The following is a 26264-nucleotide window of genomic DNA, read 5'->3' as shown; positions in this document are numbered from 1 at the left end:
AGCCGAGCCTGCAGCCACCTTCCTGCCATGTCAGAATGGATGACTTCTTTAATGTGATCACCATTAGTTTGGACATCCTCAAATCTAGAGCAGAAGTCTGTCCTTTGAGAGTGGATCTTACTCTCAGGCAGAGACATGGCTGACAAGCAAATTGGGCGAACTCTAATTTCTAGTCAAAGAACAGGGCAAGGGTACGGGGATGGCAGCTGCTGCTTCTTTGGTCTCAGGATGAAATGCCCAGTACCAAGGACACTACCTGGACTGTGATATTAAAGCAGCTCATACCCCATCCTGATTCACTGGCAAACCTTCTGCCAGCAGTATCCATGTTGTAAGCCAGTACTTCCTGACAAAGGGCTACCCAGCCTTGCAAGGACCAAACAGTCTCGGCTTTGAGTCCAACTGACAGTGTCCCTCAAGTTTTCAGTACAGCAGGATGGGAAAGGCGCAAGGCCATTTAGAAAATCAAGTGTCCCTAATCCTGTGTTTTAAGAATTACTTCAGGAACACTAGAGTTTCATGTGAAAATTTCCAAATGGTTCTTGGTATGTGTATAAAATGTTTTCAAAAGAAAAATAATTAACTCCTTTTAAGGAAGTTTCCCTTTTTGTATATTGGACAGCAAATAGATTGGTCCCTTTGAAAGCTTTCATTAGATAGACAGATTGACTTTCCGACACTCAGGCAAAGGCCTCAGGCACAAGATAAACAGTCACTAGCCCCAAAGATCACAGACCAGACCAGGCCAGGCGCTCCCCTGACACAAATGCATCTGAAGGAAACGGTAAACCCGCCATTAAAATTAATTCCAGGACTGCAGGATGTTCTTTAATCTACACAACTGCTTTATTGTACAAAAAGTTTCCAGTGACAGTAAATTAGTTCTTAAAAAAGGACAAAAAAAGTCATTTTGGATAGAAGCATTTCACTAATTGCTTTATTTAAGCATACAAGAAAAAAAGTCTTATCTGACCAATTAGGTTGAAGGGTTTTATTACCTTTAAGAAGCCATTAGCTGGGATAAAACACTGCAAGCACTTGTGTCAAAACAAATAAATAATGCTCTCTCAATTAGCAGAGAGAGTGGTAAATCCGTTAAATTAGAGACACGTACTGCTTCACGTGGCATGGCCCAGCCAGCACCCACCACCACCACCAGAACCAGACAAACAAGAACAGACAGCAGTTTTCAGTTACAATCTCAGGGAAGACCATAAGCTTGGAGAATGGACACAACCACTTCCATTTGAACTGGCCCTGGACACTTGGAAGAGGGCATGTATCCAGGTTAGGCCTGAGGGTCCCACAGGGCCCTTCCCAGGCCAGGGGAGAGTGGCCTTGGCAATCGACACCCCCAAGGCCCAACCACTGACAGGAGCTGTGGCCAGTTAAAGGTCCACCTCTTTGCAAGGCAAAGTGCTGCCCTGAGGTACCAGGCCATAACAACTGGTTTTCTCTTAACTTCCTCAAATGTACTCATCCCCCTCCCCCCCCCCCCGCCCCCCAACAGGCTCAACAAAAAACAGTGGTTTGAGAACCAACAGTCAGTGCACAAGCTCTGGGGCTAGCACCTGGCTGGGCCTGTCCGCCTCTGCCTCCAGGACCCCAGTCACAGCAGCAGACAGCGGGGCTTGGCCAGCACTGCCCTGGCTGCAGGCAGAAGGGGACAGTTTCCCCTTCTCCAGGAGGTCCTGAAAATAAGTTCTAATCAGGTCCACTATGGTTTACGGGAGAATCCAAATTACCCTATTCAGGGCAATAAATATTTATAAATAAGTGGAGAGCCTTTCTAAAAGGGTCAATTTGCTTCAAGGGTTGCAAAGACCCTACCTTTTTAAAAACTTTAACAATCATCAAGCACAGCCTCTGTGGATTGCTTCTGAGGCAAGACCCCTAACTGGGAGAGTCACCCCACCCCACCCTGCCACCATCTGACTGTGGGGTCCCAGAGGTCTCTAGAGTCCCACACCTTGGAGATGCGGGGGAGGCACCCATTCCTCTTCCTTCGTAAACATCTGCCTGGGAATGGCAGGCACACCTGTGGCAGCCCCTCACTCCACCCTGCCTCAGAAAGAGGAAACCGGAGGCCGCCTGGAGGCAGACACAATGAGAGAAGGGGAGGCCAGGCCGTGGCTGGGTGGTAAGCCCACGATTTGTTTGGATGACTGGAGTCTATAGCTTTGAGTGTATATTTCTGGAAACCACTTCAAAGTCAATTCTAGAGAGGCATTTTATGTGACTGGTTCAAGTAAAATGTAATATATTTAATGGGGTCATGCTCTTCTTAAAAATTTTAAGAGAAGCAAAAACAATGAAAAAGCTATAAAAAAATTACACAAAGGCCAGTAAAATTACACTGGTATCAATTAAAACTGGGCAAGTAAAACTCAAATAGCCTCAGTTTTCAGAATTATCACTGCCCCCCCCCCCCACCGGCCCCAGTTCCTGGAACACAGAGGGAGACACTACAATGACACAGCGAGGGAAACCAAGTCCCACTCCCACGGGTGAGGGTTTCCCAGTTGCCGCCCTCGGGAACAGGACTACTTTCCCAGCATTGCTGAGTGGCAGCAGAAGAGCCCATAAATCAAACCACTAGTGGAAGATTTTACTTTGAAATGGAGTGATGTTTGGTTAATAATTTGAGATCCACTAATCCTAAATGGGGTGACCCATTTAAAATGGCCTCTGTGTAAATTCACAGTTCATTAGATGGAGTCTGGTTTGAACAGGTCATTATGTGGTTAGTATGTAAGTGATGGAGTGAGGACGGCCAGGGACAACCAGGACACACCGGCTCAGTCTGTGACATTCATGACACAGTCAAGCTTCCTCTTAATGGGAGGTTGGTTCAAATCACCAACTTTTCAACTGAGGTGGTTTTGCTTAGTAACCCCTTTTGATTTACAGTAGAAATGTGCAAAAATTTTAAATGAGGAATATTCTATTTACAATTAATTTAAACTTATGAAGCTGTTTTAACTGGCCCATCTAAATGTGTTAATTAACATCAATGATGGTTTCTTATTTTTCACACTTTGTTACTCTGATCATTAGCAGTGATGGAAAAGCTAAATTAAGTTAATGGGGAACAGATTATAAATTCTTAAAGGACTTCTTGGTTTGTTTCAACTGGAAAATATAGAGAGAAAGATGAAAAGGCATTTTTGCCTCTACTCATAAATTTTTGGTACCAAATTTCTTAAAAACCACATGGTTTAAAAAAAATTTTTCCAAAAATTATTTTAACATGCTGCTCAGACCTGACTGCTAAAAAAATAGCACGTAGACGTACCACACTGAGCAGCCACAGCAGTGCCAGAAACATTCAACTCACCTTCACTTTGTAAAAAATATGAATTATAACTGAGCACAGAACCAACCTCCACCCTGTCACAAGAGTAAAGGTCCTCGCACCCTGAAAGAGATGAAAACAAAGGCCCACTGCCTCCACGCGGGGCGCCAGTGCAGGAGGAGCAGCAGCAGAGGTGGACCCTGCACCTGGTGCCCGTACAGTCCACGGATGCAGCTCTGCAGTAGCCGGGGGTGCGGGCTGAGCCCCCACACCCAGGAAATCAGCACAGTGGTGTGAGAACCCTACACTGCTAGCGAGACTTCACACCCACGAGGACAACAATGAGGACGATGGTGACGACAAAGAGTATCAGGATCACCAACATCTTCCGGTTCTTCTTTTGGTACTGCTCTGCCTACAGGGAGAGGAGGAAAGAGACAGTCATTTCCCCAGAACCCAAACCCAGTAGCCTTGCTTTCTGGAGAGGCTTCTGACACTTTCTGCCTAGCAAGTAGCAATGTGTCTGCTAAAGACCAGGCCACATTAGTCAACCATCCCTTGGTTTAATCGTGGACTCGGGGAAACATTGTTGGGAATCTGCTGTTAAGACAAAAGCTGTAGAGATGCCAAAGACTGTGCTTCTGGATCTGGGTGCACCTGATTTCCCCCAACTCTGGCTTCCTCAGCCTCATAGAAAGTCCCATGTCTAGACACAGGTGCATATTGCCTTTCCTGTGAAAGAGAATAGAACGTACAGTTCCCATAACCAGGAGGTACAGAACAGACGGCAACAGACGGCTGAGGCTTATTTTCAACCTCCCCTAAACTTAGAAATAAAAAACATTCATCCTCTGAAACAGAAATGGGTTAAATGTGCCCCATGGCTGTTGTGAGTAGAGCCCACCTGAGGCGAGCCCTCCCAGTGCCAGGTGCTACTCAGAAAAACGGAGGAGCTCCCAAAAACCCAGCCTGGGGAGGCCCATCTGGGAGAGCTCAGAGGGAGCACTACATAACCCAACATGCCAGAGGTGCAGAAATGCCAGCACGTCCCATGCCACTGCCCCTGACAGCCCCTGAGAAAACCTCTTCCTATGCAGGATAGGAAGGCAAGGGGCCAACATGCACTCCAGGGAGTACAGGCCCCCTCCAGATCTGCAATCCCAGGTGGATGAGGAGAACTAACGAGGACATAGTTTTTTCTGTCCCACCTCCATGCCCCCTGCCTTCTTCCTTGGTGAGCCCCCCATCCACTGGTGGAGCCCCTTCTCAACTGAGAGGAAATGGCAGGACAGTGAAGTGACTACTAAGGCTCAGTCATCCTCAGAGGAGCCATGTGCCAGGACATAGCTGCCTGATCCCACTGCCCACATGAGGCCTGAGGGACCAGGGTGCACCACTACTGTCCTAATGAGTACACCCAAGCCTAGGGCCAATACCCAAAACATACCAGAAGGCCTCTTGCAATGAGGCAGACAATACAACCCATGAGGACATTGCTAGTCCCCCTAGGTCTGTTTATTCCTGAGGGGAGGTTCCCCCCCCCATCCTTTTTAGAATGCAAAACATGCCCCACTCGTTGTTATTTAAGAAACTTCAAAACCAATGCATAATGCAGCAGCGTATCAGAACCTGGTATCACACTGTGAAGAACTAAAGTTGATTTTCACTTTAATACACAGGGCTTGGCAACTGGGTTAATCTAAATACTTAAACAGCCTCCGCAAGGGCAGGGCATGCCTCCCTCTCATTGGGTGCTGCTTTCAGTCCCTCCTGTGCCAGCCATGGCTAGCACCTGAGGCAGACTATAGACTGGGCACTCTGTGAACCTGTCATTCGTGTTAGGTGGTCATCTGGGCTGTCTGGCAACTGGTTTTAGAACAGTAATATCGTATTGTGTTAGTGAATTGGGAAAAGGCTCATTGTGTGGCTAGGAACACTACTGGGTCTCATAATACAAGGAAGTGGACACAATTTGTTTTATCTGTGAAGCACTATTATATTTCTTTAAAAGAAAACATGTGCACGTAGTATTCGTGGCATGAGACTTCTAAGATGTTTCCCACTGATTTTTAACAGAAAGAAATGAACAAATATCATGAAAACATCCTGAAACAGGCACCTCATCAGCAAAGAATGAAAGCACCAGCGCTTACACTCCCACAAACTCCCTCTTCTCCAGGTAATGCACAGACTTGGCGTGGTCAGCGGAGAGAAAGTGAGACCTCTGTTCTCTCCAGAGGGACTCTCCACCAGCAAGGGGGCTGGAGTCAGTAGCTGCTCCCAGGCAGATACCCCCACAGAGAATAAGAGATGACTCAGGAAAGGAAAACCAAGTCCCTTCAGGATTTACTGTCACAGCAACATGTAACCCCAGACTGCAGCACATCTGGATCAGTTAACTGCAGCAAAATGGCAACAGCACCCCGCAAGGCAGCTGGAATGAAATGGTGGTGTACGTTGACACAATCACAGAGAGCTGGCCATGCACTGGAATGCCAACGGTAGCCATGGTGGACATCTGTGAATTCTCTCACAAACTCTCCAGAGTTGCTGACATTTCCTAAAAACTCCCAACCAACGGAAGATGATATTACCTTGTGAAGCTGTTTCAATCCATCTTCGGTTTTGATACAGGACTGTTCAACATTATAGTCAATTCTATCAAGGACCGTACCCTGAGTAACAAAGGACACACACGCAGGATCAACAGTCGCAGTGGGGGAACTGAACTTTGAATACAAGACATGCAAATTTATAGAAAGAATCCACCCTGCATGTTCTGACCACCTAACTGTGTGGCTAGGGGGCTCAAATGGAAGTGCAGGAGTCGATCCTCAAGCAACATCAGGTACTCCAGCCCAGAGTGCAGGGTTAGTTTCAATGAAGACTAGCTCATGGAAAAGAAAGACTTGACAACTTGACGTTTTTGTTTTTGATTTTATTTTTTTTGGATTTAGCCAATGTCTGATACACTGTATTCAGACTTACTAGGGATTTAAAAAATATAGAGTTCAATGGAAATAAGCTCTGTGCAGCAAAGAGACAACTTTGTTGCTCAACCTAGTCATGACTAGATCTGCTCATTGACCATTACATCTACAAAAGTGAACAAGATTCTCCACAGGTCAGAGCAGAATATGGAAAGCTCCAATCTACCAACTAAAATTTAAAATCTAGTCTCAAAAAAAAGTGTTTTTAATTGTTTAATTTCCGGGGTTCCTATAGGAAGAAGGGGACACTGGGCTGTAGGGAGGGCAGGACTCTTATTGGAAACATGCTAGATCAGGAGAGATGGAGGTTCACTGGGAAGCACGGGAGTAATTAATGTAACTGGATCTCGTGTAGCCTGAACACTCCATTCTGCAGTTGGTTTCAGGGGGATCAGGACCCAAATCCCTGCTGGCAAGATAATAAAATGCCCTAATCAGATTTTAACGGTGAACAACAATTTAATTCTACTTGGAAGCTGGTGATTCTAAGCGCCATCACACAATAACCCGCCAAAATCTGAGAGGAAATCTTCTCTATTGCCAGAGTTAGGGCTGGGCTTGCTCGGTCCCCACAGTAGTGGGCTCATATCAATGCCCTGGGGCAGAGGCAGGGAATATTACAACTTCTACTTATTTCTTTTTATCTGAAAAAAAGTTTATTAATATTTTTATAGAGAAAGACAGCAGCCAATGTAAATCACTTGTAAGTATATACCTACTATGTATATTTCTGTACACATGTACACACAGAGCACAGTTCAAATCTTTCCCTGATTGAAATACAGGATTCAAAGGACTTCAAAGAAGGATGCACATCACAGCAGGAAACTTCACAGATGGGGAAGGAGGACCTGCATACCTGTTCTACAATCATGGCTCCTAAGTCCCTAAAGATCTCATTGAGGTCAGAGATGGACTGCACGATCTGACGTATATCTCGCTCCCGCTCCTCCACCATCAGCGTGTTCTGCTCCACCAGCACCAGCTGGTCGTCTGTGAAGCCCTAGCGAAACAACAGCATGGAATTTCCCCACTGGGAAAGCTATGGCACGCCAGCTCAGATATTATTTAAAGAAAACGAATTCTGAAAATATTTCTATAAAGCACACGACAATAAGCACTTATTTTTCCATAATAGGAAAGATCCAAATTCCCCCAAGCAGCGGGATCTATGGTACTGTCACCAAAGCAGGGGACATAGAAAGAAGCCCAGTCTGTAGCCATGCAAGGGCTCAGGGATGACCCTGTGCTTCCTTGGGTTCTTCCTGAGAAAGCGGGGTAAGACTGCTTTCCTAACAGTTCTGGAAAGCAGACTACAAGGTCTCTCTGCAGGTTCTGGAAAGGAAGAAACAGTGTGGCTGTTCTTCCGCCTGCTGCAAAGGCTACCTGGTGGACATGGGAGTCAAGAGCACACTGCATCTGCACTGCACTGCACAGGAGTCGAGGTCTAGGACAGGAGGAAACCGAGGAGTGCCTATCACAGCAGTCACTTTTGCAGCCCCTTCACGTACCCGATCATACAGAGTATTATCGTCTCCATCATCCATTAGTGGTACTGATGTATCAAAAAAATGCTGGGATCTTTCCTCTCGATTCTTCATGCCTATCATAGATAGGAATCCACTTTACTCGAATATGTAAACCATTCTGGTTACTGTTCCACCATTAAAAAGGGGAAATCTAGAGTAAAACTCAACAGTCAAAGTGGAGATCTCCTAGAAGCTTCAGAGAAGCAGCTCTAGGGAGGGGAGGAGGGCATTAATACATGCGAGGGTGTGCCAGCCTTGAGAGACCTTCAAGACAAGTCCCACTCTAGCTGTGCACAGCTCACCTGATGCCAAGACAAAACGACACAACCATCTGAGAATCTCTGAGTGAAACAGAAATGGTCACTCAGAGATTGTAACTGCTATTACAAAACATTAACAACAACAACAAATCAATATTTTCTCTAGGAGCATTTCTATTGAGAATCTCAAATAACCCTAATCAAATTTCAGAGGCAATACAATTAAAATACAAATATTGTCAGTTGTCAGAGGGAAGGGAAAAGAGGTGTTTTTTTTTTTTTTTTTTAAGCATGTGGGGACTTTATTGGCTGGTTGCAATGGCAAAGTAAAAACCCCATTTCCAAGGTAAGTAGAATGAGGATATGACTGTTTGGCTTTGAACTGTTTGGGAAGAAAAGGTACGCTGAACAAAGTGGTGGTGAAGGCAGGAAGTACTTATAAGCTATTCTCAGAAGGTTTGTTAGGCATTCTCAAATACTTCAGTTGTTATGTAAATATGTGGCTTCATGTGATGACAACTATTTTTTTTACCTATTTATGAGCAGTTCCCAAGCTTCAACAGCTAGAAAATAGCAATTTTTTTTCAACACGCTAGGATGATTTTCAAATTCCTCAAGTTTGAGATGGAATAAACATATGCTTAGATGTCAACTACTCTAGGATCCTCTGGTTAACCTGGGGAGGGGACCTCCTTTTGTTACAAAAAACATGAATGGAAAAGGTACAAGGAATAAATAGAGAAAGAGTTGCAAAAAAGAAACAAAGAGAACAAAAAGTAATTCTTTTCTCTAAGTCCCTTTAGTAGGGCAGGCAGCACTCACGTTTGAGGTAGCCCGACTGTGCATGCCGGAAGCTGGTGGACAGCTCCTGCAGGGCCTGTGCCAGGGAGGCAACCACATTGCGCAGCAGCCGCTCCTCCTGCTCCGAGCAGGCCCTGCGGGCCCGGCTGGGCAGGGCCTGCACAGCACGCTGGCACCTGTGGAAGAGCTGAGAGAATGGCCATGCTCAGGGCAAGAAGGCCTCTGCCACATAAAAGTGGGGGAGGGCAGTGCTGTGCCATGTAGCAGTGCAGGGAAAGCTGCCGGGATGGAAACCACCTGCAGCTTCACTTGTACACCCAGGAGGATGCAACTGGGTTCCCCTTCCCACATCCCTGTGCCTGTAGTGCTCCCCACACTGCATGTGACCTCATGCCATTTTTACCAGCTACCCTGCTATCACTGCCCTCTTCTCCTTTAATTCCCATGCACACACCGGAAGGCAGGTACTAGCATTGCTGTCATTCCCACTTTTATAGGAGAATGCTGGAGTTAGAGGGATTCATGGAGAAACCAGTGTTCCCACATTAGGATACTTCTTCTCTGAAGACAGGCATGCAAGAGATTCAAACAAATAAAAATACAAACACTAATGCTTAAACATAGCCCATGGTAGTTAAAAATTATTCAGATTCAACATTTTATAATGAATCCCACTATTGTGTATAATTATATATACCAATTTTTTTAACATTTATAAAAAAAATTCAGCATGCTGTTTTTTTCAATTATGAGAACTGTATTTTAACATAAATTTTTAAAGCACTAGTATATAAAAGAAATTGTATATTTAAAAATAAAGATTGAATTCCACACTATTCTGAATTTAATTTTTATTTAACTAATACATAGTAGCACCTACTAACAATTAAAAAATAGTCCCCACATCTCCAGGTCACTGCACCCATATGTTGCTACCTGGTGGGCCTCAGGACCACTATAATAAGTTCCTTTGAGAACTTCAGGCTTGGAAGTGAAACTCTAGAATGGTCCACCAACTGGTTTAGAGTGGCAATACTGTGTGGCTTTTGAGATGGCTTCAAGGAGACTTGGCCTGGCCATCAACTTCCCAGAATCCTCTGTGGTCTCACCTGTGTGATCTCTTGGGTGGTTATTTCAATGGCGTGTTCCTCCTCACTGCTGTCATCCAGGGTGGGTCTGTTTAAATGCTTATCGTGAAGGCTGGCTAATTCCTTCATCTTCTGTTTAATCCGGCCAACATCATATTGTATCTGAATAAATGAAGTCACCAGAGCTCCATGATGCCTGGCAGGTGTCTAGGTCACTGAGACAACTACACTCAGAACAGAGCTGGGCCTTCAAGTTACCCCGAAATTAAACATCGTCCTTGAATAACATTTCAATTTCTTTCTATAATTCAGGTGGTTACCACTAACATGAAAACTGAAGCCAAGGGCTAGGGCTATACTTCAGTGGCAGAGTGCTTGCCTCACACCTATAAGGCACTGGGTTCAATCCTTAGCACCACATAAAAATAAACAAAATAAAGTCATTCTGTCCTCCTACAATTACAACTACAAAAAAAAAAAAAAAAAAAAAAAAAACCCCAAACCAAAAAACAACAAAACAAACAAACAACAACAACAACAACAAAAAAAACTAAAGCCAAATCATTAACACATACTTTTCTTGTGTGGTATGTAAAATGAATAAACCCAATTCTTAAGTATTTCATCTACAGTCACAGTAGTTTACATGGCAGATATCTTAAAACATATTATTATTACTTTAAAAAAAATGAGATACTGAGAAACTCTCATTCAACTTACTTCATCCACTCCATCCACCCATTTCGGAGGTGACCTCTTTGTCACACCAATTGCTGCTTCTGGGTCTAAGCTAATGCCTGACACCAGTGCCATACGGTCATCAGCAAGCTACAGAAAAATAAATGGACATTAAAAATTTTTTTGGATTCAGTTTAGGTAAGGAAACTCTTCCTCCCTTTTAAATGTGGCTCCCTAAAGAGCTATAAAAACATAGGAGTAAATGCACTTGCCTGTATTATAAACTTGCTTTTGACACTTAGGATTTGGAACTGTGTTCCTATCTTTTCATGCATCAGTTCTTAATTTCCTTGGGCATACTTGTGAACATGAATCTGACTTGATCTGGCTATAGAAATGTAATGAAAAAGTCAACAGAAGATCCTTAAAAGAAAGGTCTCTTAGTACCAATCTACAATAGAACGGCATGAACCTCAGCAATTAATGTGAACAGATACAAGTAAAAAGAAATCCTAGGCTATAAACGGAATACAAAATTTTAATAGTAGCAAGGTTTATTTACATCCACTCAGCTTATTTTGTAAATAGTATTGATCCAGTTATCTCAGTCACGAGATCATCAACCATGTGCTAAAGCATGTGAAAGAGCTGCCTGATCCAGGCAGTCACCCACAGGCCAGAGCGACGCTCGACACCCGCAGTGCAGTCTCACCGGTCATTTCTCTCTCCACTTAGAAACCCAGAGGCAACATTCTCCCTTATTTTGAAATGATAGCGATATTCCTTTTCTTCTCTCTCTCTCTTGCTCACTTTTTAAGAATGGGAAAAAATCGCAGATTTGCAAGGTTAAGCTTTTTTTGGGGGGGGGAGCTGGAGGCAGTGACTGGGTTGAAAAGATTTGGAGGTGACCTCTGGAGCTCAGAATTTTTAAATGGCAATTTCAGAAGATCCCAATGAAAATCAAAATATTGGAAAATGGTCTATAAAAGCCCTTTATAGATAATACTCTTGTAAATTTCTAAATCATACTGTAGAACTAGGTGAGGAATTTCTATTCCTTTCTCTCTTCCCTTCAATTATCTAAATTCATTTTTTTTATTCATCTGGCAAAAACTTATTTGCTTACCTAACAATAAAGAAGTAAAGACAAAATTTTAAAAACCCATAGGTAAAAGAAAACAAATATCACATAAGAAAAAAATCTAGATTAAAAGAACTCTTCAAGTAATAAGCCCTAAATACAGAACAGGGCTCACAGCAAAATGCCTAAAAGCAAACTGGTGTCTTCGCCTTCCAAACCCCCATGCCTCTCCAACCTGGCAGCCAGGCCCTGCCTTGCTCTGCACTGGGTATCCTCTGTACCACGGGCACCGCATCCACTCAGGAAATGAGTCTTGTGCAAGGACCACACACAGACAGGACCAGACCCCAGGACTAGCCCAGAAGGCCAGGGAGCAAGGATTCAGTCTACTGCATTGATCCGAGGCCTAGAGCCACAGGCCCAGGGTTGCCTCCATTCCTAAACAAATGGTGCATTACCCAAACCTGCACTGTCTGGGGTTGAAGTGGTGGACTCTCCATCACCTCCATTACCACCTTTTGTTTGTTTTTAAGAGTTCACTAATAGAAATTTCACATTCTTTTTATTATTTCAATCCTCACAAAAACTAGGTGAGCTAGGAACTATTATTCCAATCTATAAATACAGAAATTGAAACTCAGAAAAGTAGCTTGCCCAAGGCCACAGAGCTATTATGTGACAGATTAAAACCTGGGTCAGCTGAATCCAGAAGACCCTTCCACCCTACAAGCTGCCAATCACTCTGGCAAGTCCATGAAACATAACTGCAATTTGCTAAGAAAATGAATCAGGACAAGCCATCAGATTAAAGCTCAACAAAACCCAGAACTTTGATTCATTCCCCAGCAACTGCACAGGCTCCATAACTGTTAGGAAAAAAATGGTTTCTTCTACCGACAGGCTGTGGAGCAGACACAAAGGTGGCCTGCCTGCAGACAATCAGGGGCAGTGCTGGTGACTGCTCCACGTTCCTGATCCAGGGCCACAGAGGGGCACATCCAACTTTGTGAAAGACACACTGTCTAAGACAGAGGGACAAACCACATGGTCACTTAACGGCACACTGCCAGTGTGTGCTGAATAGGGAATAACTTATAATAATAACCTGAACTTATACTCCAGCTTTTTATACTAGCAAAATCTAAAATTGCCATACCTTTTGATAAGCCACAGATTTTCCACTATACCACTTATCTAATCTACCATATGTTATTATTATGCCATATTTCAATACAGCAATAATGATTTATGTATAATGATTGTTTCTATAATGATTTATAATGAACAAAATAAGTTGACCTGTTCACACTTTAGCTTGATATACATCAAGCTAAAATTTACCTGTACTGTGACTAATACTGTTTTATCTAAACAAAATATTGTAAACCACACATAACAGCTAAAGTGGATCCAATTCTTTTAAGCAGTATTTATACAAGAAATGTGTTCTCCCCAAGTTAGATGTAAATCAAACCTGGGGCAAATGTACTTTTCTAAGGGTCCTAAAGAAGCTGGCTAATGAGGCAGTCCCTCCAGGAAAGCTTGGTCACCAACCCACCCAGTTGGATGTGAGTGTTCCTGCACACCACATCAGTAGTTTGCCAATGAGAGAACAGCTCATTCTTTGGGACAGCAAACTTCAAATGGCCAACAATTTGTCCCCTTTTTGATAGCATCTACAGCCATAACTCACCATGATAGAAATGCTGCCCTACTGAGAAGAAATGTATCATTTCTTTTATCAGTACCAATTGGTAATGTACTATTATAAAAGAAGACAGGATATTTTGGGAAGGGAAACAATTGAGAATAAATGTCAATTACTTGAAACAAATATGAACATAAAAATACATTTTAAGTCTCAAATAGTCACCCTTTCAACTTCTAAAAATCTCACTTGCCACTTAACACGTTTTCTTGTTTGCTGAAATTCCAGCATACATATCCACTTTCAGTTGGCATCCTATTCCACACAGACCTTAAAAAACTGTAATTTTCATTTTATTTATTCTTGCCTAATTTCAACATGATCCCCCTCTCTAAAAATTCGGTGTTGGTTATTAAAGCTTTTCTTAATTAACTTGTGCTTCTTAAGTAAAAAAAAAAAAAAAAACCTTTCCTTATTTTTTAAATAAGAAAAAATTGTTACAAAAGCTGTAGAGCAGGGTGTGGTGGTACATGCCTATGATCCCAGCTAATCTGGAGATTGAGAGCATTGAGAGTTCAAGGTCAGCTTGGGCCACTTAGCAAGATTCTGCCTCAAAACAAAATAAAAAGGGCCAGGGATGTGGCTTAATGGTTAGGAATATTCCTAGCATGCTCAAGGTCCTAGATTTAAACACCAGTATGAAGGTGGGGGGAAGAGCTGTACTTAAGACAATTAAGAATTTAAGAATGCTTATCTCTTCAACTTGGGGTTGTCCTCCAAGAACCATGCAGTATACTACCCTAACCTGTAGAAATGCAGAAAAACTCCAGCAGAGGCTCAGACAGCACACTTAAGTGACTTTCTTGCTAGTCTCATCTTTTGCCCTTGATCCACTTCAGATGTGGACATTAGCTCTGTTAAAGAGCACAGTGTAGACAACTTCCTGATCTATGGAAGGAGAATGCTCACTTCCTCTCTAAATCCCACTTGTGCGTGCAGGCTGACTTAGTATGCTATAAGATTAAGGACACAGCACAGCCTCCTAGGGATAGGGAAAGTCAGTAAGCTAAAAACTAAACCAAGCCCAGCCACGATGTACTGGGATGAGGACAACACTGACAACTCTGAGCTGCCCGGAAGAGGGCCATTTACCAAGCACAGAAGGACACTAAAGACTGCAGCCCAGACACTCAGCTTGCAGGAGGCGTGCACACTGCAGAGCGGCAGCACCATCCTGAAACTCCAAAGCTAAAAGCCTGGCTTCTTGGAGGGGTGAAAAAGCAGAGGGATGAGAGAATTGAGTGTCAGCACTGTGTATTTTCAACATGTGCTGATTTAAAAACAATACTGTTCCAGATTATGAAATGACAAAATACTTTTTAAACTATAAAAATATAGAAATAAAAAAGTTGGGAATCACCCACCCTGACATTAAACATCATTAGTTTCACTGATTCTTTTTTCTTAACTAACCCTTAACCCTTGAGGAGCGGGGTTGGGGGTGGGGAATGGACCAGCCTGGGTGCAGGGACTTTCTCAAGGCCACACAGACATGACCAGAGACCTGACCCAGACACCAATACACCACCTGCCCCTCCCCAAGCTATGTGGTTTGGGGGCCTGACATTTATATCTTGTGATTTTTTTTTAAAGTTTCTCTATTTTGAATTTTAAAAACCCAGCCATTTGGGAGATGACTTGTCATAAACAGATGAGAGGAGGAGGACAAAACAGAGGCCAGGCACTTCCCTGGCAGAGAGAATGGCAGTACTGGATCTCTTCCTCAGAGGACATCTTGCTGAGCATTTTCTGAGAATGAAGGTGGTGTCTCCAGGGTTCTTGATTTAAGTAGTAGAGTGACCAACTGTCAGAGTGACCTACAGAAAGAAGGAACAGGCTCTGATAGACAGAGGCCTTTTCTGTGGGGGCTCAGGCAGAGAGACACCAGGGTGAAGCCTACCCTAGCCCAGGAGGAGTCTGAGTAGACCATCCCAGTACATCCCAGCTCCTGGTTCAGCACCTGGCACTTCACAGTGATGAACACACAATTAGCTGGATGAATCAGCAGTAAATGAATGGGATGAATGGAAGAGGTAAATAAAACAAGTCATACAATTCTGGAAGCTACACTCCATGAAAAAACCTAATGGTGCTGGAGGAGGAGAAAAAGTGGCAAGTGAGACACACAAGGGGGTAAAGTAGCCACAGGCACCCCAGGTAGACAGACAGGAAGAGTTTGTCACACTTGCACTTCCGTCCATGAACAGAGAAAGGGCACTTGGGATCTCTGGTCACCAAAGGCTGAGCCTGGGAAAGGAAAAGGGCCCGCTAGCTCAGAGGGCACACAGGCAGTCTCTGAACTTACTGATTGAAGAGGAAGTGGGAAAGGGAAGATGGGTTCAGAGGGCTGACCCTTTGGCAACCAGGGCCACTGTGTGCCTCCCATGCAAATGCCCCTTCACCCAGAGTCCTTCCTGTATTTGCTTTTGTCCCTCATCAGACATTGCCCTTTGAAGGTCACAGGTTTTAACCTTACCAACTGCTCAGTAAGGAGTAACATCTATTTTATATGACACTTATTTTAAAACTGCCTGCACTATATGCCTCAGAGCCTTAACAGTGCTGGAGTTTGGTCAGCAAAACCATCCATGTCCACTGCACCCCAGATATCCTTAACTTCATTGTGACCTTTCCCCTCTGCAGACCCAGGCTGGGTGCTAGCAGGGAAGCTCTTGAACAAGGCAGGAAACTCCCACCAAGGACTGGCGGCACCTGCTCAAGGAGCTTCCAGCTGAGAGTATGCTTTAACAACTGACAAAAGTCACCTGTGCACGTGTTGAATGCATTCTCCGCCAGAAAAAAAGGGTGTGCAGTAGAAATGGAATGTCCCTTCCAGTCCCAGCTTCTCTTGGGAGATATTCACTGCTAGTGGTTTTGTGTGTATCTTTTCAGTTTTTTAAAGTACATGCAAGCATAAATGTGAGTTATTTTCCTTAAAAAAAAGTGTGTGGGGTGGGGGTGAAAGGTAAGATTCACATTACCCACACTGCTTTGCCTGTGGCTTCCTTTCCACTAAGCAGTGTGGCCAGGAAGACAACTTGGGGACTGAGGACATTGTAGGATTTATTTAATGGGCTCCTAATGAAGGATATTTCAGTTGTGTACTAGCAACTAGTTAAGGTTTTCTGAATTTTTACATAAATCTTAGTCTATCAGGACCCCACATGTTCTGAAGGCAGTGGTCCTGTTCGAAGCTCACTGTACAAGTCTATAACTAAAACCAAAGAGCCCTTCCCTGCAGTCACTCATTGCAAGAGTCATCCCTGGTAAGAAGTGCCAAGATGGATGGGTGGCAGCAGTGTCATCTCATTTCCCTCGACCTTTCTAGGAGAGCTAGAAGGAAGGTGCCTGAGCACACACTCCCTCCACCTGCTGGGCGAGATGTAGTGCCCAGCTCCAGAAACGCATTCCACATGTCATCCCAGACACAACAAAGTAGGAAGACGTTGGAAGACCCTCTGGGGGCTTCAGTCCCACCTCCTTGGGCTTCTGTCAGGCAGCATGTCCTCCTGTGCTCTACTTGAGCCATAGTATCACTCCCCTCTAACTTCACATTTCAAAAAACACTCAACTTTCGCTGCTTCCAATGGTGAGACACCTCCCAAGGGGTGCAAATGCTGCCTCACACCTCCTTCTAATCACCAGCTCATGCAGGGTGAAGACACTCAACAAATCTAAGCATCACTTTTATTAGACATATTATAATCAAAACAAATGCTAAAACATATATAATGTCCACTAGCATTTTATATATGAGCAAAGACTTTAGGAAAAAGAGGTACTTTATAAACTAAAATCACCTCACATGCAAAAATATCCAAAACACAGTACCTCATCCAGCTCCTGCAGATGTGTTGTTGCCGTCAGGTGGGTCCAGGTAGGGAGAGCAGGAAGAAAGGCATGGGGCAGACAGACAAGGCACCGGCAGGTGAGAAAACAGGTGTTAAGCAACTCTAAATTGACTAAAAACAAAGATCCACTAGTCAAGGCATTTAAAACTGTTCCCTTCTGATTCTTGCTTTCTAAAAAATAAAAGCTGCTTTAAGATATATTTTTATTTTTATTAACTGTGGTTGCTTTGTTAAAGGAAATAGGATACAAGAAACAAATAGTTGTAAAAATTAAAATACAATGGAAATAAACACTTTGTTTTCACTAAAGTATACTAGTTAAACTGTTTCATAAATATCAAATATCACATACCATGCCACATTCTAAATTTTCTTCGGAAGATTAAATAAGAGAACAAGCTAAGATGTAATGTTACTGTGTCAAATAAATGCATATGTTAACATATAAATCAGCCCTGCAAATGCAACAAAATTAAAAAAATGAACAACTCTCAAAATTGTCTACTGCATTCAGCTATCTGAGCGACCCCATGTGTAAGAGCTCTACAAACAAAATCCCACAGACATGGCTTGATCCGTGGTCATGGAGAGCCGAGAAACCACTCTTTCCCGGGAAAACACAGGTGGGAAAATAAAAGAAAAATTCTCAACACTTGCTTGGTATGTATTATTATCAGTCTAGAAAGCACACAGTCATCTATAAGGCTATTATAAAAGCAAGCAAATAAGACAAAACAAAAGATAAAGAGAGCTGTGAGGGGGATCGGGGAGGGGGAGTTGAGCTTCTATTTCTAATAAAGATTCTTTTTAGATCAATGTGGAACTCTATCTTCTGAATAGACAGTTACTAATGACAGATAATCTAAACAACTAGGTCTTTTTTTTTTACAGTATTGATCATGGAAATAATTAGTGGTGAATTGCAATAATCAACTGTGTTGATTTTCTTGTTTAGCAATAAATTTAGAAAATTAAAAAAACACACAAAATGTTCTCACTTAAAAATTAATAGTGCAAATGAAGTTGGTCTATCAGGATCAAAACACGACTACACAATGATAGCAATAAGATGTACTCAACCCACACTTCTTAGGTGGAACTTCAAGACATTCTAGAAACCTGAAAACCTTCCTCACTCCTACAATTTGCTGGGGGCAAAGGAGAACGGTATTTATAAATACATGCCCCTCACAGTAGTGCCAGAAGATACCGGGAGAAGAAAGTGTCAATGGAAATCTGATCTTATTTCCTTTTACTTTAAAAAGGAAAAATGTTTGTTTTATAGTTTAACATTTCCAGCAAGAAAGCATGACACCTTTTATCAATAAAACTAGATGCAAGCCAAAACCCTAACCATGGCTGCTCCGACCTCTTCCCGCTTTGCAGCGTTTAATCTTTGAACAAAATATCATCGCAAACCCCGGTCAGGATCTCTGCTGTGCACTACAGCCTTTGATGCTGGAGAACACACCCCCTGCTCTTTTGATTTCTACAATTACTAGATGAGAAGAGGTAAAACTGCAACCTGAGATTCTAGGGCTACACACAACTCTTTTCTTATAAATAAGAAAACTAAGCTTCAAAATGCATTGCCTAAGGTCACAGAGCTTGCTGATGGTTAGGATGGGGACAGCCCCAGTGTCCAGACCTCTTTCCATGCCACCCTCGGCCTCCCTAATTTTATTAACAATTCAGGACTTATTGTAACAGCCAGCTGCCACAGCACAGGGATTAAATTCAGAAGGCCCTCTTTTCATAGACCCTCCCCCCGCCATTTTGCTACTTAAAAACAGAAGGCTTTCAAAACCCCCAGTCACAAAATTACCAGAACATTTAGTGAAGATCTGAATGAAAACATTGAGAATCACCATCAGGAAAAAACAAAATACAGCCGAATGAATACATGTTTCTACATATCTACACCTTCTAAATCTTTATAATGTCTAAATCTTAAGTTTCTGACCTACCAATGGCATGAAATCAAGCAAATATTGAAAACTCCAAGTAGCATGTGGAATTTATAGTCTAAAAAACGTTCTACATAAAACTGAAAAATAAGTGGAAACCCATCTGTGTTTACTCAGGAAGTCTGGAAAAGTTGAGCAAAATGAGTTGGAAATACAGGTCTATGCTATAGTGATATTTACTTTATTTCCATTACTGCCAAAATAAAAGCTTGCTTCACTTTTATCCAACAAAGTACCCTTATTCTCAAGTAAGCCTCACTGCTCAAATGGAACCTTTAAAAGCAGAAAAGCAAATAGATCTAAAGAGAAATATACAATGATTTCATACTTGGATTCTAAAGACAGAGAACTGATTTTCCAACAGACAGCCTGAATAGGGCTCAGAACCTTCACTCTGCAAGTTGGAACTGACTAGGGAAGGCCACAGAGATGAAGAAAGACTCCAGCCTACTGCAAGGAAAGAAATGCACCTTAACAACAAATCTTTACATTTTCCAGGGTCTGCAACCCGTGTTCTAGAAAACAGCCAGCACCAGTGTGGTCCAGGAGGTAAGAGCATGGGGCTCTAGCCACAAGAGCTCAGTTCCACCCATCATGAGATGGGTGATGCTCGGCCAACTTCCAACCCCTCTATACCTATACCCATACCTGTATCACAAGCACCTAGGAGGTGGGGCACTGTGAGGATGACATGAGGTTACTCAAGGAGAGGGTTCAGTGCAATGAAGGGCACACAGTAAGCACTCAATAAAATCTTAGCTAATGTTATAGTCAACACTGAATAAGGAGCTTAGATTTCTTTTACCTAGAGTTAATCCTTATTTTCTTTTCTTCTTAAAGCACATATTTTATTAAAAATAATGAGCTAGTTTCAAACTAAGACCAATTAACTCAAGCTTCCATTTATAGATTATGCATTATTTTAAAGCAGAGCATAGATTATGTGGTAAACCCTACCAATGTAGATCCAGCCCTGCATTAGATTCATTACAGGAGATCAAAGAAAACAAAAATCCATACAGCATCTCATCAAATGAACAGCAGCTCAACTTCCACTTTTCATTCATTCATTCATTCATTCAAGACTTTACACTTTTTAATGATTCTTGAACTTGTACATCTGTTTCAGTTTCCTGAAGCCAAACTGTCTGGAACTGCTTGTATGAGTGGCTATCTTAAAGCTTACACTTAGCCGATACCACATCAAAAAGTTATTTCTGCACGGTATCAGGGCTACTTCTCAGGATTTTTGTCAATAAACATGAACGGACAGCCACAATACTGTTGTTGACTATGGGTTTTTCCCTTTTCAAAATACTAGTTGCCTTGGTTGGGAGAAACAAACAAACAAAAAAAAAGCTATGTGCTTTGGTTGGGAGAAACAACATATTCAAAAAGAACTCAAGAAAACAACTGTTGAATACACAGGACTACTATTAATTCAAACTTCTCAATTTACAAATGAGGCAAAAGAGTAAGTCTGCAACAGAGTGGGACTCCCCTGAGTTCCCAGACTAACCATCCACAGCTTTTTCCTTTATTTCATGCTGCCTTGAGGCACAAACATGACTGGGTGCCCAAAAATGCAAGAGAACGACCCAACAAGTGTGTTTTCCTGAGACTAAAATCAAACCCCAGTCTGCTTTTAACAATTAGTTTTACTAATATTAATGCAACAAAATGCACTAATAAGTAGAATCTTGTTCAGTTTTGGGCACTGAAATTTAAGAAAGATACAGAAAAACTAGACCTTATTTCTAGGAAAGAAATTAAACCATGCGTCTGAGCCGGGACTTCTAAACCTAGGGTAAAAAAAAAAAAAAAAAACCAACACACCGGGGAACAAGGCTTCAGGGTCTTCATGCAGAAGGAGAAAGAGCCTTCCTGTGACATAGACCCTAGGGGAAAAAAAGTAAAACTAGGACTACAGGCTGGGAGACGTAGACATAATTGAAGTCAATAAAGGAAAAGACCTTCAGTAGTAAAAGGTATGGAATGCCGAGCCCCGCTGTCACAGAAAGTGATGGGGCGAAGGCGGGCAGTTGTCAACAATTGGGAGATATTGGGCCAAATGACTTTTTAGTCCCTTCTGGCCCTTGAAGATTTTCATTTTGACATGGTAACAAAAGGTTTAAATTCCTGCTTATCTGTGACATATTTAAATTCCTGCTTATTTGTAACATACTTGCCTGAATGCTATAAAAAATCTCAATGTATATATAGGTACCTACAATAACCCCCACTACCAATGAACTTCTAGCTTTTTCTTCAAATTAGTATTCAAAGAAATGTGGATTTAAATTTTGGGGATAAGTATTAGATGTGCTTTGTTTTGAGTTGTGTGTGAAACCACATACACACAGATGCCACTTTGCAATCAATTTCTGCAGTTTTCCCCTCAAACAGGGTTGTAAAAATCCAGCATTACATTTTTTAAAAAAAATCAATTATTTGAAGTAATTCATTTTTAATTGTGCATAAGACAACAAATGCACCAAAATTAACTTCTACAGTTTTTATTCTAGGTAGGAACTTAAAATTTCATGTTACAATTTCAATTTTTTAAATTAAATCTTGTGTTTGATTACTTCCCTTTTTAATTATCTAAGTTTAGATATATTTATAAATTGTCTCTTTAATTGTTTTATTTTTCTATGATAAACATATTTCTTTTAAGTTTTTATTTATTACTTTTCAAACAAAGTATGTAAAAATGGTAAAATATCCTCTTACATATTCATCTGTAGACTTCACAATTAACAGCATTTTGCTTTATTGGCTTCCTCTATTTTTGAGGGAAATTAAGTATTTAAATAAGTAACAGCCGTTTTGACATTTCACTTGGAAACATTTCAGTAGGCATCTCTACTAAAATTAACAATTTTAATTATTAGTTATAATTCATCAGTATTTCTTAGTATCTCGGAAAACCTAGCCCATATCAAATCCGACAGATATAGTTTTGCTTTGATATATGGCTTTAAAATTATCAAGTCAGAAATGAGGTTTTAAAATATTTGAGCTAGATGTGCAGTGAGGAACACTGAAAATCATAGTTTTTAAAAATCACATTAGCCATGTCTTTTTCTCCAAAATATTTATAATTTTTCAAATGTCCAGAAAAGGTAAAAAACGGCAGTCTCTACATATATTCACACCTGGTTATATTTGATTCTGTGTGCGCAGAAATGGTTTCTGTGAAATCACCCGTAAGCAAACAGAAGGTGTAATACTTCGCCCTAAACACTTCAGAAATTGATGGCACGAAGTGTCTAATGTACACAATCAAAATTCACAAATGTGCTTTGTTTTAAAATTCTAACTTAGGCAAACTAATTTTGTTAGACTTCAAGATCTATTTTTTAGACTCTGAATTGACTACACAGATATTTGAAATGATCTGATTGTTTTTAAGGATCAGAAAAAGATTTTAAATGCTCCCACTAATATAGGCATATAACATTTTCAATGGTGTGACATAAAAATATTTTTAATGTTCTGACTTAAAACATGTGTTTTTGTTAGATTTAGAAATCTACTTTCAAGAAACTGAATTAGCTAAATATATCTATACATTTCCCGACATATCTATTTTCCCAAAATTGTACACTTCAGTAATTTATTTTTAATTATTTTAGTTAGTTTACATATTTTTAAAAAAAATGAAATTAGAAAAGCATTTTAAAATGTGGTTTGACTCAGAAATGTACTTTTAAAAAGCACCCGTCTCAGACACCAGGTTTTTAAATCATCTGACTTAAAGATTAAAAAAAGAAAGAAAAAATTCTCAAGTTACACAAAGGTTCAGGGTGTGTTGAATTTTATAACTGAAAAATTTAAAATGATGTTTTATTAATTAAAAGTGAGACCCCAGAAGCATTAACACGGGTTTTAGTTCCGTGTTTTCCCCCTACAAAGAAGCATAAAATCAAATCATTTAAGGAGCATGCAATTCTTCCTATTTAACATAACTAAAGACCCATTGAGGAATTTCATTCCTTCAGTTTCTGCACTCTATTTCTTGGCTTATTTCAGGACACTGTTTTCAAAATTAGCGCTAGACATAGCCTGTTTCTGTGCTTGACAGCTTTACGTTTATTTCTGTATAATACCATTTCTTTCCTTTTATAAATGTAAAATGCCTTCAAATTCTCATGTAAATAAATAGAAACCCAATATATCCAGTCCCTGCTTTCTATGCTTTTTGACCAAAGTTTACATCCTTTTATTCCTGAAAGTGCACACATGGCTTAAAATCGCTTTTCAATGAGTAATATGGCTAAAGATATTTTTCCACCACGACTTACAAAAACGAAAAACTGTATTGGTAGACATGTCAATAATTACAACATTTGCCATAATTTTTCTATTTAGTATTATGGATAAATAATAAAGAAAAAAATTAAAAGGCAGTACAGCTACTATGAGGTGAAATAAACATTGGATTTCAAAGCTCTCTTTCAAGCATAATCCCCAAGAATCAGATCTTGGGGGTACTGTTCCCCCATGTTCCAGTTGTTTCCATTCAAATCTAGCCTGGCTAGAGCAGGAAGCCCCCTACTAACATGAGCTTTGTATCTTCACTTTCCAATTAAAGATATTACAGAGCTTATAATCAACATTATTGTTTGAATCACCCTGACCCGCCCCCTTATTTAAAAGAGCAGTAAACTGAGGCTCAGAAAAGGAAAGTAAGCCCCATTAAAAGCAACCCTAAAACAGTAATCTTTCTAAGACCTTGCTTTAAAAAAAAAAAAAAAAAAAAAAAAAAAAAAAAAAAAAAACTCTCCTGTTAGGCTAAGTGAAGGTTCTGGTTAATAAAAATTTAAAAAGAACATGTTCTATTTTGAGGGGTTAATTTTCACATACACATCATGTTTTTTAAAAAAGTTCAATGCAGGGGAAAGCTTAATTTCCTGTCTGGGAAATGGAAAATGAAGAGCCTCGCACCTCACAGTCGCACAAACATGAGCCCCCAGGAAAAACAGTTAAGCAATTATTCATAGGGAACATGGCCACACAGAGGGCTGCGAGGCCATTAAAAGAAAAGGGGTGGAAAACACACACACAACAACAACAACACAACTCCTTCCTCTTTGGGGGAAGGGAACTGTTCACTTGCAAAGATTTGGGTCTGCGATCCCGCAACTCAAGTCATTAGGGCCCAAGTGAAGCCCACCATGAGGGCGGGGGGGAGCTTCAAACAAAACAAAACAAAAAGAAGTCTTCAGAAAAGCCCAACGCTTCCAAATCCAAGTGTTAAAACATATGTAAATTGGAAGCCACCGGTCTTACAGTGACGAAGGCGGGAGGGGGGAGGACTGGGAGGGCTGCGGAAGTGAGAGGGCGAGGCAGAGGTGGGGCAGGGGCCTAGGACGGTTTCCCCAGCCAGGGTTATAGAGGCCCTCTGACCCTAGCCACGACACCTTGCATTTCCGTATTATTCTTAGTCTTATTTTTCTTCTTCTTCTTCTTATTTTTTTAAACAGAGAGACAGACAGAGACAGACAGACAGGCGGAGCCGCAGTGCACACGGTGCGTGTGTCGGAGAGGCCGCCAGGAGACTCACCGCAGCAATGCTACGTGAATGCAGAGGGCTGGAGGTGGTGTGACTACTCACTTGCTCGGCTAACAGCTGCCGGTTTTGGATGGAATTATTCCGCAACAACAAGAAAGCGTCGGTTAAACGCCTGGTGGCCATGTCTCACCCTTTGTGACCCCCCACTCAGGGTCCCCCCGCCCACTGATAGTCCTGATTGATTCACTTTCTCTTGGTCTGGCCTAGCCGGCCCACCCTTTCACAGAAGCCTCTCTTCACGAGGCCCAAAGCCGAAAAGCGCAGCTTTGCGCTCCGCCAAAGCGCAAAGACCCCTCCCCAAATAACCACCTAGGCTTTCCAATTGTCTGACTCCCCCTACCCAAGACCTGACTTCGATCTCTAAGCACTTGAATCCCCCCAATCCTTGCTTAGCGGGCCAACGTCCCAGAGACCCCACCCCAATCCAACCTTCGATCTACAAGCGTCTAACTCGCCAATCCAGCTCGGAAGTGGGAGGGCCTGAAGCCCCCTACCACTCTCAGTTGCTGAGACCCCCAAAGGTCCTGGCCCCCGGGCCCTAGCGCGGGTACTGCGCTAGGCCCCGCCCTGACGCCAGGCGCCTCGCCCCCCCACCCGCGCGAGGCCCGCTCTAGGTTTCTGTGTGGACAACCCGAAGCAGGCCCGAGCCCTGAACTACAGAGCGCCTGCAGCTCCCTACTCGGCAGACCGAGCTTGCCAACGCTCAGCCCGACCTCCTGACCCCTTCCTTTCCTGAGTGGCCTGGTCCTCCACTGCCAGCAGGCTGCCGGCCTCCAGGAGGTCAGCAGGGCCTGCCTCCCCGGCCTTTTCACGCCTCTTCTCCGGCTCCCTCCATCCCCGGATCTGACTGTAGCCCAGCCCCGGGCCGTTTCCGTGCCGTGGTCCCGGGTTCTGGCGTCCCCCCTGGCCCTCTTCCTGTCCGTCCCTCGCGAGTGCCCCCCTGCGACGCTCGCAAGCTTTGCTTGCAACGTTCCGGGAGCGGGAGCTCTTTGCCCCCCTGTCCCTTGCCCCCCTGCCCCGGCGCGGGAGCGCTCCGCCCTCTCCCGGGGTTCTCTCGGGGCGCCCGGTTTCCCTTTCTCTAAGTAGGTTCTGTTGCTGAGACCGAAGAGCCGGCCAGTCCGAGCCTCGGCAAAGTGGCCCCCACGCTGCGAACCGCCGCCAGGGGCCTTGGCGCCCTCATTAGAGTGGAAGTTGTGCGGCAGGCAAATTTGGGCTCCAGCAGGGCCGCGCTGGCTGCGCGGAGCGGGGGCGGGAGAGGAAAAGTGGGAGACGACTGCCTCTGCAGGCCGAGCACGCTCCACTGCAGGCGGCGGCGCGACTCGCTCGCTCGCGCGCGCTCTCTCTCTCTCTCTCTCTCTCTCTCTCTCTCTCTCTCTCACTTTTTTTTTTTTAACTCTGGAAAAAAAAAAAGATGTATCAGAAAAACAACCAGAGGGAA

The 26264-nt window shown here is 42.6% G+C and overlaps 1 protein-coding gene across 6 annotated transcripts; it reads right to left on the bottom strand.

Moving 5' to 3' along the window:
* Nucleotides 1-830: 830 nt before the first annotated feature.
* On the bottom strand, nt 831-25988 carry STX16 (syntaxin 16). Of its 6 annotated transcripts, none has more exons than XM_081290693.1 (9): nt 24818-25988; nt 17262-17273; nt 10684-10791; nt 9985-10125; nt 8897-9062; nt 7797-7888; nt 7145-7288; nt 5890-5970; nt 831-3710 (listed from the first exon to the last, which is right to left on the bottom strand). In XM_081290693.1, the coding sequence occupies exons 1-9, from the start codon at nt 24947-24949 to the stop codon at nt 3606-3608; spliced, it is 981 nt and encodes a 326-aa protein (XP_081146819.1). In that variant the 5' UTR covers nt 24950-25988; the 3' UTR covers nt 831-3605. The 6 variants fall into 6 exon arrangements, with proteins under 6 accessions (XP_081146819.1, XP_081146821.1, XP_081146824.1 ...); XM_081290695.1 differs by having other exon boundaries at nt 24869-25988; XM_081290698.1 differs by lacking the exon at nt 17262-17273 and adding an exon at nt 10914-11029 and having other exon boundaries at nt 24869-25956.
* Between the last annotated feature and the right edge of the window lie 276 nt (nt 25989-26264).

Source organism: Spermophilus citellus (genome assembly GCF_964194105.1).
Source record: "Spermophilus citellus genome assembly, chromosome: 4".
In the NCBI taxonomy this organism is placed as follows: Eukaryota; Metazoa; Chordata; class Mammalia; order Rodentia; family Sciuridae; genus Spermophilus; species Spermophilus citellus.
This window is presented reverse-complemented; position numbering and strand designations above follow the sequence as displayed.

Bases quoted from the DNA above. Each gene is read 5' to 3' on its own strand.
- STX16 (XM_081290693.1), bottom strand. From the start codon at position 24,949: ATGGCCACCAGGCGTTTAACCGACGCTTTCTTGTTGTTGCGGAATAAT. The intron at 7,889-8,896 runs GTGAGTGCTGCC...TATCTATGATAG, and splicing joins ACAGTCGGGCTACCTCAAAC to GCATGAAGAATCGAGAGGAA. The intron at 5,971-7,144 runs GTATGCAGGTCC...TTTGTTACTCAG, and splicing joins GAGCCATGATTGTAGAACAG to GGTACGGTCCTTGATAGAAT.